At 39.3% G+C, this 17,726-nt stretch overlaps 1 protein-coding gene across 2 annotated transcripts in view; it reads left to right on the top strand.

Moving 5' to 3' along the window:
• ttc27 (tetratricopeptide repeat domain 27) overlaps positions 1 to 17,726 on the top strand; it is a 172,427-nt gene that overhangs the window by 133,780 nt on the left and 20,921 nt on the right. For both annotated transcript variants that reach the window (XM_028467681.1, XM_028467679.1), the window contains 4 exons: positions 10,547 to 10,774; positions 14,360 to 14,458; positions 17,008 to 17,060; positions 17,365 to 17,530. In XM_028467681.1, the coding sequence (XP_028323482.1) occupies positions 10,547 to 10,774; positions 14,360 to 14,458; positions 17,008 to 17,060; positions 17,365 to 17,530 (546 nt within the window). The remainder of the gene's footprint in view (positions 1 to 10,546; positions 10,775 to 14,359; positions 14,459 to 17,007; positions 17,061 to 17,364; positions 17,531 to 17,726) is intronic.

Here is a 17,726-nt window from a genome sequence, read left to right as displayed (position 1 = left end):
TTTTAAAGTGATGACTGAACTTAAAGGGGACATATCATGGTTTTAAATCCTTCCTTTTTACATATAAATCATACAGTTGTGGTCTATATGAAGCGGAACTGCAATGCTTGGGTCTGAATTCGTCATTATTATAGCTCCACAGGCCCCTTTTCTACCCCTTTTCTGATGTGCTTCTGAGAGCAACTCGTTTTGGTGCTGCCTCTTTAAATGCAAATGAGACACTCCATACCCCGCCCCCATCTTAAGGTGACACTCGGTTCAACTCCACTCTGCTCGGCCATTTTTGTAGTTTGATAGAAGAGATACGGCTATGTAGCGACGCATAAACTTTTTATTCAGAGGTTATTTACAAAATGTCAACAACAAAAGACTTGTCCATCCAGCCTTACATGTTTGAGCCAGAGTCGGACCCGGCAGAGCGAGATGAAAATGAAGATGATGAACCTGCAGAACCCTAACAAGTGAGCTAACACAAGCACCGAGCTAACGTTAGCGCCAAGCTAACGTCACGAAATGCATTTTAATACAGTCTTTTCAAAGACAAAAACGGCAAAATGAAATGACTAATGAAAACTTTAGACTTTAATTAAATCACGTAGGCCATATCATCAAGGATCTAAAACGAGCACACAGCGCTAACATATGAAGTCTGAAGACGGTGCAACTGCTAATCCTAACAAAGCAATGACAGGGACGTCTTATCATCACACTTTTTAGCGTTATTTACAGCTTACCGAAGTGCTCTGTTCATCGTCTCCAAAGATAGAAGGAATTGAACCCTCAATCAGACAAAGTCTTTCAGCAAATCCTTCTTTATACTGGTGGAGGTTGCAGAAGCTGTCATCCTTGAAGTGCTTCGCGCACACAAAAATGACCTTACCCACAGATGTGGGTACATTTGCGTGAAAAATAAAACTCAACCAGGCACTTCGAAAAGGTTCTGATGCTGGGAGACGGTGTAATGAAGCGTGTGGGTTACTACATCCAACAACCGAACATTTTGACTTATCCTCTTGTAACTTCGGCATCCTTGAGCTTGGACTACAAAATAAAAGCGAGAAATAAAAATGGCGGATTGCTCGAAGTGTTGGACCTGGAGTCGATGTCCTAATTTGGCAGTTCCGCTGCAAATACTGTGATGTAATAGTTCAAAAAACGTAATAGAGAATAGAAAAATCGAAACAGATTGAAAAATATGAGCAAAACAGAATATAAAGATAACTACGGAGCACCTGAAGAGACTAATTTGATTTTTTCTGGACTTCTAAACACTCTAAATATATAACAAAATGCATTTAAGGGCTATAAAAGTGGATTTAGCATGATATGTGCCCTTTAATGGGAAACTTGAGAGGAAGTTGAAGGACCATTTTTTTTGGCTTTGCTGTAAACAGCAGACTTAAACAGCTAACTCCTGATTTGGCAAATAAATGTGAGGCTGATTTTATTCAGTTCTATGAAAGAGCAAATAAATATGTGAGTGAAAGGTATGACTTCTCTGAGAACAGCTTTCACAGCAAAATGTCAAAGCTCAGCCTTACAACTGCTGTGTCTTTTGAAGAGTACAGTGATGCAGTTCAGGCCTGCAAACTGAAAAACATTGATGTGGATGGACTCTATGAGGAATACTGCATGGTGGAAGCTGTTCTCAGCTCCCAGAAATGGAAGGTTGCCACAGTGAGGAGCGGTATCTGAAGCTGTTTTCCAAAGCAGATGTCCCACTGGTGAACCTGAGGAAAGTCAGCGCCTACATCTTCTCCATTCCATGCAGCAATGCACATACAGAACGTGTCTTTTCAATGATGACCACAGCATGGAGAAATGAGAGAAATCGTCTCGATGTGGAAAGTGGCAAGGCAGAACTGCAAATTTGTGTCAAATTCACGTTGGAGTGCACAGACATGTACAGAAAATTTCTCTCAAACAAAAAACTCTTGGAAGCAGCCAGGAAAGGCCAGAAATATAAAAAGTAGACCATCACATTTTTGGTGAGTACAACAAAGTTATACTATGTGATTATTTTGATATTATTTTTCAGTTTTTATCCGAGCTTTGTTGAGTTTTGAAAAGTGTCCTCCTTTTTGGTGTTATGGAAATTGCCACCCTAGCATCAGCGCATCTTTTCCGACTTGGATGGGTGCATGGGACAATAGGGCCCAGACATGGTATGTTTCCACTTTCCATGATGCATTATCATTTAATGTGATGCTAAGCCCGCAATGGTATGAACTAACCTCTGAAGACCCATGAACACCTTAAAAAAGAAATAGAAAATTGAAATTAAAGTAAGGTTAAATAGTTTTGTGTTAAGATTAACATTTGAGAGCTCTAATTTTGATTTTTTTAATGTCATAGTAATAAATCAGTCATTACACTAATGTTAACTGCTTTAATTGTGGGCTGAAAAATAATAGTTGCTGAGAGCTACATGTAGATTTTCATATATTGATTTATACAATTTATAATGACCACATTTTTTACTGTAGGTAAAATCTGTGTGTGGACAGACAAGCATACATCACAAAAGCCTTTATACTTTATATATATTTAAGATTGTCCATAACAAGTGGATAGTCCACCTGCCATGTTGTCTATAACGCTCTCCTCTTGTTGTCAACAGGTGCACTCTTTTCCATTGGGCAAGTATAGTAGGAACCGTTACATTTTGGCACCGTGGGGTACCTTGTGTATCGTGCAACTATACTTATTTCCTTATTTTAACATTCAACCCTAAACAGAACACTAATATGATGTAGCTTGATCAGTCAAGCAATACATTTAAAAAAAATCTGTTTGGAATTTAGTTCAAGATTAAATAATAATAAATAAAATCTTAAAATACCCGACAGGCATGTTAACAAATAAGATAATAAAAGTGCCACAGTGCTGTAAAGTAAGCCAGTAATGAGCTTTTAGGAACTTCACTCTTAATGCTTACTCTCCTCATTTAGTTTCACAGATTGAAATTTATGTTTTTCTTGATGAAAAGTATGACAACTTGATTTTGTTGGCATTGCAGGTGCAGAGCATGTAAAGTATTAGCTGCTTACTAAATAAAGTGTGAGAGGTCTGCAGATAGTTTGATTTAGAACAGGGGTTCTCAACTGGTCTCAAGCCCATTATGAGAGACATTAAGTATTTATTTATTTTTGACCAGCTGTTTCTGACCCACCCAGTACAGGTCCGCAACCCACTTTTGGGTCCCGACCCACCAGTTGAGAATCACTGATTAAGAACACACCTACACTTCCTGTTGTAGGTGCTTGATATAGGAAATACTACAGTAGATTGACTTCGGATTGGTCTATTCTCACACACAAACATGCACACATGAATCACACAAACACTGGCGCGAGCATGCGCAAACAAACACTTGTGATCACACAAACGCCCTCAATCATCTGTGCGCAGTGCGCACACACACTAGCATCAGGCTAGTTACCAGAGAGGCTAACGATACGTTTTGTCTCTTCCAAACAGAACAAATGTTGTAGGGATTTACCTGCTGTTGAACTCCTTTATTCACCATCATGTGGGAGCACGTCTGAGAACTTGGGTCTAACTCTCCACCTCCGCTCTGCATCCAACTTACTCTGCCGACCAAACAACAGACAGGGCTCCTCTTTTTGACACAAGTTCTTCTGTGTCATTATGTTCTACGAGTTCTGCTGCTTCAGAGCTTTATTATCCATTTACACCATAACCAGAACACTACTGTTTACCTTCGCAGTGCAATATTGAAAAGGCTCCTGTCCTACGTGGCTCAGCGTAGCGTTCCGAACGTTGTGTAATCAATATACCGGTACGGTGGTATATTAAAAATGTATATCTTAACACAAATATATACCGGTATTTGGTATGAACCAGTATACCAACCACCCCAATGATGATAATAAATATACATATATATCCGAGTCCTGATCGGGAAATAACATGCGATTCCGATCGAGTCAGTAACCATGTGATTGGGCCCGATTTCCGATCACGTGATTGGATCGGGACATTGTTAGTATTAAGTAGTGATGTTGATTGTTGTAAAAGTAGTTTAATCTTGTACATTTTGTTGTCAAATGTAAGAGTGACAGCCCTCTATGGGTTGAATGCTGGCTAATACAATTTAATTTTGCAAATAGCTGGGAAAAGATTATGCTATTGGACCATTGTGCATGACTAACGATCACTGTTTAGCCCTGACCCTCCTATAAAATCTGGGTGAAGGTATGAGAGTTTCCTGCTCTCTCAGCAGTCAGTGAGCATTGATTGACAGCTCCATGCAGACTGTGTTTATCTGCAGTGTGTGTATGTTGTGTGTATGTACAGCCATATCGTGTGTGTATCCCTGTCTGTTTCTGCATGTGTGCAGACGTGTGTGTACTTCTTGGTGCTGTGTTCACGTCTTTTTTTTTAAAGGGACAGTGCATATTAATAATAATTTGAGCAGCAAGCGGTGTCTTTGGGTCCGAAGGAATGGCCGGGGTCAATAACCCATATGTATCAAATATGAGACTGTTTGAACTTAGTATATGAGTTATCTCGTTTTTCTATTATGGCGTGTTCCATCTGAGAACGCAAAGCATGATGGGTAAATTTCATATTGATTCTTGTTTAAGGCTGGAGAGTCATGTGTATCAAATATGAGGCTGTTTGAACGTTGCATATGAGAGTTATAGCGGTTTTTCTATTATTGGGTGCAAAATGGCGCCTGTGGAAAAAACTCAGTTTGAAAGGGAAAACCAGTTAAAAATCCCTCTCAGTGAATTTGATGTGAATCCATTGAAAAATAGCTAAGATACAGCCTTTAGAATGTGATTGAGAAGGATTTTCCAGTAACATTATAGGCCCCTCCCACTGATTAAGAATGTTTTTTCTTCATCGGGGACCTGCTCTCATCTTATAAGATTCATCCAACACTATTTTGAAGTCAACACGACATATTGTCTTTCCACTAGAGCTGTTAGCGTTGGACGCCACTAAAAGCGGCGCCCTCTGGCAATGCAAGGCATGATGGGTAATTTTCACATTGAGTCTTGTCTGTTTGGGGCTGGACAGTCAACATGTGTATCAAATTTGAAGTAGTTTGAACTTTGCATTTGAAAGTTATATGCATTTTTCTTTTATGGCGTGCTTAATGGCTCCAGTTGCACCACGACCACACCGCTAGAGATACTACTGAGTTTGAAGTGAATCGAGTGAAGCCCTCAGACTAGTTTGCGCAAAAACGAAACCCCGTTAACCCAAGATGGCCGACTTCCTGTTTGGTTTTGGGCAAAGTCATTTGTAACTTTTTGCTCATCTTGGGGTCAAGAATACATGAGGAGAATTTTTTTATGAAAAGGACAAACCTGCTGGTCGTACTGGTCCATCACAGTTTGTGTGCGTTTTTGCGTTGCGTTTTTGCATTGCGTTTTTGCATTGCGTTTTTGCATTGCGTTTGTAATGCGCGCATGACCAAACCGTCAGAGATATGCAAATTCTTTTGATGATTTTTAATCTTCAGTGGGTCCCAAATGTTCTGGCCAAGTTTGATGTGAATCGCATGGAGCCACTCAGACCAGTTCACGCACATGCATTTTTGCCATTTTTTGACCCAAAATGGCCGACTTCCTGTTTGGTTTTGGACGTGGTCATATTTTAACTTTTTGCTCATCTTAAGGTTAAGAATACATGTGGTGAATTTTGTATGAATCGGACAAACCTTTTTTTTAATTGCGCCAAATTATCTGGTTTTTCATCAGGTCTGAGGTGTGTGCAAATTTTGGTGAGACTTTGGGCATCCTAAGGGGGTAAACAGGCGTGGAAAGATAATAAACAGAAGAACAATAGCTTGATAATAATACATCAATTTTATTCAGCACTTTTTTGGACACTCAAAGTCGCTTCACAGAATTAAGAGATTATTCTTTCACTCCACACTTAGTGGTGGTAAACTACTATTGTAGCCACAGCTGCCCTGCAATCTTGGGCAGATTGACCGAAGCAAGGTTGCCATAGTGTGCCATCGGGCAATGACAGACTGTTATAGCCATAAATAACAGTGAACATTTAAATGTAGATATGCCGGAATTAGCCCAAGGCTACTTTCTATCTGCAGTCCATGGTAAGCCAGAAGAAATAACATTACAATGAAAAATACAAAAAATGTGGCTATATTTGTTTCTTTTGCAATTACACACGCAAACAAAAACATAAACATCAATAGTGTTTCAATTAACTCACTCAGTGCCATTGACGAGATAATTCGGCATTTCAAATTCGAACGTCATTGATGAGAAAACTTGTCAATTGCGTTTTTTCACGGAAGTTGCTCGGATACACTCTGACAGAGTTCTACTGTGAATATAAGGCGCTCTCTATTGATGTAGTGACCAACTGGTGCCTAAAAGGTGGCAGTAGCGCACCTTTGGATGCTAGATTAGCCACTGATGCTACCATTAGCTAAGACGAAAGAAGCAGGGATGAGGGAGATTATGGCGCTATGAAGTGATAATGTGAAGTATCCAGCAGCTCACAGCACCACATACTAACACAGAACATGTGTGGACCTGAGTGGGCTATTGATAGCCGGTCATCTCTGCGTGTCGGGGGGAAGAGGAAGTTACGTCTGTTTGATTGACGGAGGAGAGCAGATACAAAATACAGTAAGCAAAACATTCAACTCTGAGCCAGATGGCAAAATAATAATAATTTTGCCATCAAAAGCCTTGTCTGTTTTTTTTTTTTTTTTAAAGAAGGAAACCACTGTTTAGTTTTAGTTTTCAGTAAAGCAAAAAATGCTTCAAAGTCACTGAGAGATTGTTTTTTAGAAAAAGGATGTCTTCTCAGCTTTTTGCTCTGAAACTGGCGATTTGTGTAAAACTTGCTCTATTCAACTGCTGATTACGGAAGAACGAAACAAGCTACAAACATTTTTGTCATAGTACAAAATATTCTGTTAGTCTTTAAACATCAGTCAAAATGTTCTAAAACAGCTGGCACTGAGGGGGGTAGAAATTCTGAAAATGGCTGGCACTGAATGAGTTAAGAACAGTAAAACAGCCCCCTCCCCCACCCCATAGCTCCAGCAGAGCTTTTCTCTCAATGTGTTTTAATCAATAACAGTAGTTCATCAAACATGCTATGAAAGGGCAAATTATAGTAGTTGAGATATACAAAATAAATATATACATGTGTACACATACACAAACGCATACATAATAGATACATACATACATGTATGCATACACACTAAAGAAAACCTGAGTAACCAACGAATTAAAGAATTTACCCAAAAAGTGTTGGGATTATTAGCTCTAATTTGCAGTATCATTAGTTTACATTTTTTCTATATACTGTAAGTTATATAAGTGTTCGGATTTTTGATTCAAGCCCTCCGAAAAGGCTTACCAGGCAGCACACAATGTCATAACTCGTGTTTGTTTTTGTTAGTCTTTATTCAAACTTCATTGACCACAGACCACTGGTCATAAACCTAAAATAGAATAAATGCATAATCACACTCATCAAACACCTATTACTAGTGCTCATCAGGCTGCTTTAGCAGTTTCTACATACCAACTATATGCTGCTCGCTCCTGACGATGATCTGGGTCCGACCTTCCGATCTAGTAACCTTTTAGTAACTGGCTGTGCCTATACATCAGAGCCTGATCTATAGGGCTTTTAGAACATGGCGTCATCATTGAGGCGTCTTCACTGCTTTTGAGTTACCACGATTACCTGTCAACACAGCCTTTCTGACTTATCCACAGTTGCCTCGACTACCTGTCACCAGCAGTTATTTTTATTTTAACAGATGAGTAATTTATATTATTAATTGTCTAGACCTGTTAATTTTGTTAAGCGGCCTCGAGCCAAACAATAAGGTTGCCAGCTCGTATCAAATTTCTGGACACTGCCTCTTGTGGTGTATCGTATTTTCTCATATTTTAAAGAAATTAACAATATAATTTGCCCATGATTTAAAAGTTGAGGGATGTTTGTACTTCAATTTAAACAAAATCAGTCAACGTGCCAAGAGAGAACCAAAAGTGTCAATAGTTTTTGCCCGTGGTGGTATGAACCCAAAAATTGCTATTATAGGAGTGGATTTTAATGTTATCTTTAATATATCTGTAAATGTTGAGAATATTAGTTTCCAAAACAAATCTGGTTTTGGTCAGGATCAAAACATGTAAGAGTACCTGGTGGTTGCCTGCAACAGACACACAAGGGATCAATACCAGGAAACATATTAGAACATTTGATTTTGGACCCGTTGAGGCGATGCCTAACCTTTAATTGGATCACAGCGTGTCTTAAGCAAGTCCAATAGACCCCTTTGAAGAATATTCAGTGTTGAAATAGTCTACGAGAGAGCTGGGCGGTGTAGCTGGAAAATTGGAGTTAAATGTTGATACAAAATTACGGATCTGAAGATATCTAAAGAAATGTGACCGTAATTTTGATGTCAATTGATCAAAAGATGCCAAAGTGTCGTTGATAAACATATTGAAAGCTCTGTCCATGATTGATCGTTTAAAGACTTTTTTTGTTACAGGGATGTGAACTGAAATATAATTTAATGAAAAAAATCTAAGCATCCATATCTTAAGAGTTGGCGTTATTATGACATGACACCTGTCATTAGCATGAATAATGTGTCATGAAGGCTGTTAAGTGTCGTTTGTTTAATTATGACACCTTTGGAGCTATGTTGGCATTGATTGGGAAAGCATTGTCATTGAGAGCGTACAAAATGACCAACAATGGTCTTTGTCTTGACAACTTGTCATTAAATAGGGCAAAATAACCACCTATCATCTTTGTCATGATAACTTGTCTTTGCAATAACAAGGTGATATTGGTCAGAGCAAAATATCCTACCAATTTTACATTATTACCATGTGACATTAACATGTCATAACAGACCTAATAATCAAACATCCATCCATTCATCTTCTGACCCACTTATTGCTTCTTCACTCACACTCCCATTCACTCCTATGGAGCAATCTCAAAATTCCAATCAAGGGAACGGTCATGTTTATAGATTGTGGGAAGGAACCGGAGTACCCGGAGGAAACCCAGACAAGCACAGAAAGGACCTAAGGGTGCTTTCACACATGCCTCTTTGCTCCGCACCATGCTTTGCTTCCGCATTAACTCATTCAGTGCCATTCTGAGATTTTCTACCCCCTCAGTGCCAGCCGTTTTTGAGCATTTTGACTGATTTTTAAAGACCCACAGAATATTTTCTACTATGACTATCTGAAATCTGACACCAGATTCTGAAAGATTGAAGCCTCTACTTTCATTAAAAAAAAAAAGTTTCTACCTTGTTTCGTTCTTTTGTAATCAGCTGTTGAATAGAGCAAGTTTTAAACAAATCTTCAGTTTCAGAGCAAAAAGCTGAGAAAAGCCTTTTTGTAAAAAAAAAAAAAAACAGTGACTTTAAAGCTTTTTTTTTGGTTTAGGGACAACTCTAACATCTGAACATCATTTCCTTATATAAAACTAAAAAAAAAACACACAGACTGGGCATTTGATGGCAAAATTATTATTGTTTATCTGTCTGGGTCAGAGTTGAATGGATTTCTTACTGTATTTTGGCGTTCCTCCAACTTTCTCTCCCATCAGTCTGTACACACGCAACTTCCTCCTCCTCCCAGACATACAGAGTGTCACTGCTTACCCCGTTTTTTATGGTTTTATCTCACAATCGCCACATTATCCATGAATTCCACACTTGCTCTGTGTGCGCTGCTGGGAAGGTCAGCTCTGCACGTAGCGCCATTTTCTGTCTCGTAAAAGCCTTTCTTTCTCCCTCTGAGCTCCGATGAGCATGGATGATCTCACATCCAATGGTGCGCTGCTACTTCCTACATGTCACCTAATATTTTGCTATTTGGCTCACAGGCTGGGGGTACAGTATTTTGTAGGACGTGACGGCGCGACTGTCAGAAGTGACAGGACAGCGCCACATTGTCACAGCATTGGAGGTTGATGTATTCTTTTTTTTATTCTGTCCAATAGGCGACCGACCGTTTCGCCTGCGTGACGTAGTTCAGAAAGTTTGGTGCGCTTGGCAAATAGAACGTGTGAAAGCAGACCGGAGCAAATTAAAATGCAAAAATGTTCCAGATTCACCACCTGAATCGCATCGAGACCACCGGACTATGTGTGAAAGCACCCTAAGTGTCCATCCCAGGTTTCAACCTAGGACTTTGTAGCTGTGGGGCAAACGTGCTAGCCACTAAGTCACTGTGTGACCCCTTTTTAAACACTAAGAAATGATTTGTAATTCTCTTAACTTTATTTTTGTTTAATGTGTATGAAATGTGCTATACAAATACATTTTCCTTGCCTAAAGAAGCAGTTATATTACCAGAGCATTTGGATCAACCACCCCCTCAATGCACAAATACTTTTTTTACACCTTTTGACCTGAAAACAGCTAACCATTGCCACCTGCATCATTGAAAAATTTCCAATGCATTATTAAAAAATCGGCTGTCTGGAACTATACAGCTAAACAGCTATTTTTGTGTTCCTTTATGCTGCCGCTCAGGCTGAAGAGATTGTAAGAAGAGAGCTGGAGAAGAAAGAGTCACCCAGTCTTTACTGTCTTCTGGGAGACATCCTGAAGGATCATCAGTACTATGACCGTGCATGGGAGCTGTCGGGTCATTACAGTGCCAGGGCCATGCGCTCCAAGGCTCTGTTGCACCTTCGCAACATGGAATACCAGCAATGCATCGATTGCTTTGAACAATCACTGAAAGTCAACAGCATGCAGGTACAACCTAAACCACAAACTGTTCCTCTCAATAAACATACTGCCTATGCACTCTATGGAAAGCCGTTTGAGCAAAAAATGTCACTAGTCATCAGAGTCAACTATTTTGGTTGTGCTGAAAGTGTAATGTGAAGTTACTGTTATGCATATTGTGTTGTGGGGTGTAATTTATTGAACGAGTCTGGTACCAAATGTGGAGAGATTAAGTAGGGTGACCTGAGCATCAGCCCTGCTACATAGACCTAATTCAAATTAAGTAAAATGGATTATAACTAAATCCAGCCCCCCGATTGGTTGAAATAAATTGAAAAGCCAATGGAAAGCCAGAATTGGCTTGGGAAAAAAAAAAAAAAAAAAACCACACACACTTCATGTACATCCAAGGTGTGCATTAGGTTATAAACGTGGTGAAAATATTGGCATTTATAATGCCATTTTTGTGGAGGAGTGTGCATGTTTCGCTTTTCGCTTTGAGCACAGCCGCTGCCATTGCCCGGCAATAACTTTGGGGAACTCTTTGAATCTATTTCAAACTTCTGTTGTTGCAACTCTCTCTCTAAACAGCTCTGTGTGCGTGCGGCATGTACATCCAAGGTGCCTATTAGGTTATAAACACGTGGTGAAAATATCAGCATTTATAATGCTGATATTTTCTGATGCTGATACTTTGGCGGTTGACTGCGGCTACAATAGCAGCACCAGAAGCCTGTTCTTTAAAGGAGCCTGGATTATGAATGAATACCTGAGGCAGTAGTGCAGTTTGAGTGTGTGTATTACAGAAATATTTACAAAAAGGACAAACGATACACTATTGCAGAAAAAAAAAAAAAATGGATTACCCACAATAACCCAAATGCTTAGTCCAGGTCAAACATTCAGTTCATATCCTTTTAATCCAAATAAAGGTTTGTCCACAGCAGTAGGTGTGAGACTTTGAGACTTTGTCCTACCAAGTTGTTGATCTAGCTCACCATGAGATTTGAGATGCATGGATTAACATGAATTAGAAGAAACTCCAAAATGAATCCAAAAAAAAAAACTGACCTAAAAGGCAAAATGTTTTATCTTGAAATATCAAAAATGTTTTATCTTGAAGTATCAAAAATAAAATCAATGTATGCTTAAACATACATGCTAAATACAAATACATTAATTAATTATTTAATTAATTGTCATTGATGAATCAAAATTACAATAGTAACCAAGGCATCTTAACCTAGAACCCCAGTACCATGTGAATAGTCACAGTGAAAGTTAAAGTCAAAGTGCACCTTTTGAATTTCAAACCACCGTAATTTCCGGGCTATAAAGCTCACTGTTTTATTGGCCACATTACAATAATTTAGCAATGTTCGAAGAAAGATCCACACAAATGCCGCACCCTAACTTAGGCCGCACTCTATTGACTTATGAGGATGCCCTTCAGACAACTTGGCCAATCAGAACTGCAGGTACTCGGGCTGCTGTACTCAAGTTAGGTTTCACAGAAATTTTCGTGTTTCAACTAATAAGTTTCCTTTACTACATGAAGTCACCTCCTCACTGCCCCACGTCTACATATCAGTCAATTTACAGCTTTTTATGGTAACTTTTTACTGGAACCAGACTGATACACCTCTTCGTCCGCTCTTCTTACCGTGAACTACGGCAGAGCGATCACAGCGAATTGGACTCTGAGTCAGAATCGATCACTTCTGAACAAATCCAATGTCTGAACAAATACAGCCTGGATACAGGCTGTTCTGATCACCGCTCCGTCTGTCAGTCCTTCTTACGGAAGCAATTCCATCAGCCTCAGAGTCCAGAGCACTGATCAATTCTGAACAAACCTAATGCGATGATTTACCAACTTCATGCTGTTTATCCTTCTATGACAAACTGACTGACTTTTACTTCATCCACGCTGCTGCTTCTGCTGCTGCTGCAGCAGGCGCTCTCTCGCTCTTTCTTTCTCTCTCTTTTTCTCTTTCTCTCTCTCCCTCTCTCTGACAACATTTCTCCACGTCATTGCTATGATGAGGCAGTGTGCATCATGACAAAATGAGTGATTAGAATGATTCAGTGCGAGCAAGAACGATTTAATGTTAACAATTTCATTGTTCCACCAGGTCTAATGTGACAGAGCTCAATTTTGTGGTGGCATGAAGCTTATAAAAATGGGAAAAGTCCACAATTTAGCCATTTAAGCTGCGAACCAAGTGGTCAGAGCTTAACTTCCATGTGCAGCTCCACAGGCAATCTGCAGAGTTTTCCAGATGAAGTATTGAACGGGTAAAGTTCATTTCCAACTCTAGTGAGCGTTAGTGACTAATTACACATACAGTTATATGGTTTAAACAATTGGAAAGTTGTCGGCAAAAGACTCACCAGTGGCTGACGGTTTCAAATTATCTATTCAGAGAGCTCCAGTGAAATGTTTGAGGTGCTGACAGTAGCATGCCACATTCACAGTAGAGACTGAGGAGGAAGTAAACTCTGTGACCCGTGATTTAAAGGAAGCTTGGGGTCACGGGAATCATTTTAAATAACAATGAAATATTACCTTAAATGACTTTTAGCAGTACAAAAACGTTTTTAATATTGACCTTCTTTTTAAACCCAAACAAACTGTAACACAGTGATGTCCTAAACCGGAAGCGGAAGTACCACAGTCAATATCGAGAGGGAGCCGTAATCTAAAAAAAAAAAGTTTTGCAACACCAAATAAGTCCAAAATAATGGATGCACAAACTCGTGCGATGCGCATGCTGGCAAAAAAACTTTCAAGTTGACCAGACACCGCGTCAGTGAGATATTTGCTCAACAAACACACACACGCACACACACGGTCCTGTAATTTATAGATAGATGTATGCTGTTCCCTTGGGGTAAAGGAATATTCCTGCAACATTAGGTTAATGTCAATGTAAACAGTGGATTTCAATCTGCTTTGGTATCACACAGTTTTGCTCAACAGTTTTGGCTCCAATAAATCTTGCTGTCATGTCTTTACTATTATATGAATTATAAAACTGTGCAGCTGTCAGATGAAACAACTGTCTGCTCCCCTACAATATACAAACATTATGAACAACTAAAAGGAAAACTTTCCAGTTTGTGACCTACTTGGTGCGACAGTCGCTTAAGTGGTAGAGGGTTCGTCTTCTGATCGAGAGGTTGGAGTGTTCAATCCCAAGGCTTTGCCTTTCTATGTGTCGAATTGTCCTTGGGCAAAGCAATGTACCCTGAGTTGCTCCTCTTGGCCTTGCATGGCAGCTCTGTCTCACAGTCATGTGAATGTTCAGATATTGTAAAGCACTTTGGGACTTCTTTGGTCTTAATAAAAACCCTATATAAATATTATTGCTTTTTTTTTTTTACAATTTACATATCCACTGTCGTACACGGCAGTGTCTTTTTTCACCGACATGGATATTGTATGTGTATGTTTAGAGCAGTGGTTATTGAGAAAGTCTGTATGCTCCCATGTTAAGAATATAAAATAGATGACACAAAGCTGTGATGGGCGGGCATAGAACATTAGCCTTGGCTCACTATTGAAAATGTAATACCCTAACTTGTATGTGCGTGTATGTGCGTGTGTAGCTTGGTGTGTGGTTTTCCCTGGGCTGTGCCTACCTTGCCCTGGAGCGCTATGAAGGTGCGGTTAAAGCTTTCCAGAGGTGTGTTGGACTGGAGCCAGAGGTAAGTACATGCTAACACTACCCACATGTTTCCATTTATCACTGAAGTTAATCAAATGTTGCTCTATTTTTTCAGCTTTGCATCTTTATGAGTTAGCTTAAAAATATAACACAATTTAGGAAATCTATTTTAAAATCAACATGTTTTTCTATGATGTACCAAAGATTCAGACGTCTGTCACCTCTTCAGTTTGGTTCATTTAAGCCAAATCCTAGAGTATTTTGACAAATTCTAGAGCGTATCAGGCAAGCAAATTGTATTTTGTTTAAAAATTTGGATTGTGGAGCATTTCAAGGACATAGATAGAGATGGATAGATACTGTACTTGTATACAAGACATGCAGGACACAAGACACAAGTACAATAAACAGTAAAAAGTAAAAGTAAACAATAGACAGTAAATTATAAAACAATAAACTGCCGCTGTCCTACCTCCCTTCCGTATACATTTTACCCGGACAGATATTAAACAGTCAGTGCAGACATTAAGGGTACCAATTACAAATGCAAATTGTCTTATAGTGTCCAAACATTAAAAGGGGCAGAAATAAAATGATAGCAAATGAGCATTGAGTGTCCAAACAATAGGTGAAAACAGACATAAAATTAGTGATTGTCAGAAACCTAAAAAAAATAAGCATCATTAATATTTAGTATATACGTCAAACAACCTATTTATTCAAACATTTTTAGGTCGAAATATAGCAAACTAAATATGTTAAACTAACACTGAAGCATCATTTTATAATTATGTAATAATTTATAATTGATAATTTACTAATATAAACTTCGGATATGTGCGATTGTAGATTTCCCTATTACAATATTTCAAAGAAATACAAGTCCCTAGTTGATCTACTTAGATCAAAGAAATTATTCAGTTATCAAACTGGTTTATTTAAGTTTTAAGTTCATTTAAGAGGTTAACTTGAATGACTTTTTTCAAATGCAAACTACCGCAAATAATATTTAAACATTTTGCGTTGTTGAATGCAGCAACAAGTATGCGCACACTCATGTCATGTCATGTGCGCTACCAGCCAATACAATTCCATCTAGCTCAAGTACGCACTCCGGTGGACTTTTGTAAAAATATTAATAAATAAAGACTGGATTAATGAATCGTGCAACTCACCGATGACGTCTCAGCTGTCCTCTTAATTATCCTGCTGCACACTGCATTGCTGCATACTGCACTTCTCCAATTAAACAGGTGCAGGTGCGTCTCTTCCTTATTTATTGGCTATGTTGGTGCACGCCCATAATAAACTAAAGTTGAGATATTTAGGGGGCCAAGCCCGTGGGGCCAGGGAACGAATACAGGGGCCAGGGTACCGCGTATGCTTACATATGCGGTACCTAGGACCAGCGGTCCTAGGAACCCTATTGTATTCGTTAGGATTATTATTATAGTTACCTTTTATTTTTCCTTGGGTAAAAGTGTTGCTGCAGGCTAAATCGTGCGAGGGAGGGCTATGCTCTTTGAAGGGTGGGTCCAAAACCTCCAGGGCACCGTGGACACAAAAATTCACATATGTCCGCCAGCAGGTGGCACTATAAAATAGGTCAAGGGGTTTTGGCCTATAACTCCCACACCGTATGTCGCACATTCAAAAACTTCATATCCACAGATTCCCTTAATAGCACTGAATCACCTGGGCTTGGCCACGACCATCAGCTGTGTGCACAACTTTTTGCTCTCTGTGTAACGTGGGGTTTACACTGTAGAGCTGGTTAGCTAGGGCTGTGTGTTGCACTGGTGGCAGCATGGGGCATGTGGGTGTCTTTCTAACTTTACGTGGCTCAGCCTTGCAACCAGGGAACCTGCGGCGCACGGAATGTTGTTTTGAGCAATGATCATTGCTCCAGTCTCATTCAAGTCTGCAGCCAGGCTGCACTGTGAGCTCTTGCGCACAGCCTGCAGTAGCATCAAGCTGACGGTAGTCTATTTTTCATTTACACAGTGCAATTTTTTACATAGTGGAAGTTCTTTTTTTATTGTGTTAATAGTGTTTTTTTTCAAGTCTGCCCTTTACTGCTTCTTTCTTCATGCTGTGAAATGCAAAATTCAGAACATTTTATCTTTATTTTTGTCTTTTGAATATATGACACAAATAAAATGGATAGAAAAGCTGTTCCCAGTCCATTTGGCAGTCCAGCAATACAGTATCCCTATATGAAAGCAGCCTTACAGATCTTATGTTCATTCTTCTTTTGAAAGACCATGGCTAGGTTGATTGGCAAGGTTGTGACTGGGTTGTTTTTCTTTTGGTCAGTGTTCATACCTGCATACAGCTACATCTTTAAACAGCTTCTTACATTTGCATGTAAATTACTCTATGTACATGCAGCAGGTAATGGTTGATTTATTTGCATGTGTGTATAACATAGGCTGTTACCAACATCTAGTGAACATTTCATGTCGATAGCACCTTTAGAAGTATATTTACTGAGAAAATTGGTGACGTGTTCAATACTTATTTTATTCACTGTATGTAGAGTGCTAGGCCTACGGTGTCCTTATTGTCTTTTGCCCTTGGTTTGCCCAGAATGCAGAAGCTTGGAACAACCTCTCAACAGCCTACATCCGCCTCCAGATGAAGTAAGTCTATGTTGTTGATACCTTCGCCTTGTTTTCTTGCATATTTACTTTCATCAACATAACCTGGAGTTTAATAGTTCTCAAAAACCGATAATGGGAGTGGACATAGCTGAAAACTGTTGAACCACTGGAATCCTAGGAAAAGTCTGTAGAGAGGAATTTTGGCTGCTTTGCCCGAAAAAAATGCAGTAATGGCAATATAGTGTTTAGAGAGGGTTTTCAATCCAGAACCATTTAAAGTGAGCTTTGTTTTTGTCAATGTTTGTTTTTTTATTGCTCTTTCTCTGCTCTCTGTCATTGGCAGAAACAAAGCCTTTCATGCACTGCAGGAAGCCTTAAGGTGTAACTATGAACACTGGCAAATCTGGGAGAACTTCATTGTTGTTAGCACAGACATCGGAGAATTTGCTGAAGTCATTAAGGCTTACCATCGTCTTATGGACCTCCGAGACAACTACAAGGACATCCAGGTAAAACACAACTTCAGGTAATGACATTTCCTAATGCAGCAGACTAATTTCCTCAGGTTTTAGTGTTGAGTTGTAAGCAAAGTTGGGTTACTCTGCTCTTTGTTCAAACTTGAGAATAGTCAGACAGACAGAATTGGAGGAAATGTGTGACAGATCTTTTGAATAAACAAATTTTTTATAGTAGACACTTGCAGCA

Source organism: Gouania willdenowi, chromosome 15 (assembly GCF_900634775.1).
Source record: "Gouania willdenowi chromosome 15, fGouWil2.1, whole genome shotgun sequence".
Lineage (NCBI taxonomy): Eukaryota > Metazoa > Chordata > Actinopteri > Blenniiformes > Gobiesocidae > Gouania > Gouania willdenowi.
This window is presented reverse-complemented; position numbering and strand designations above follow the sequence as displayed.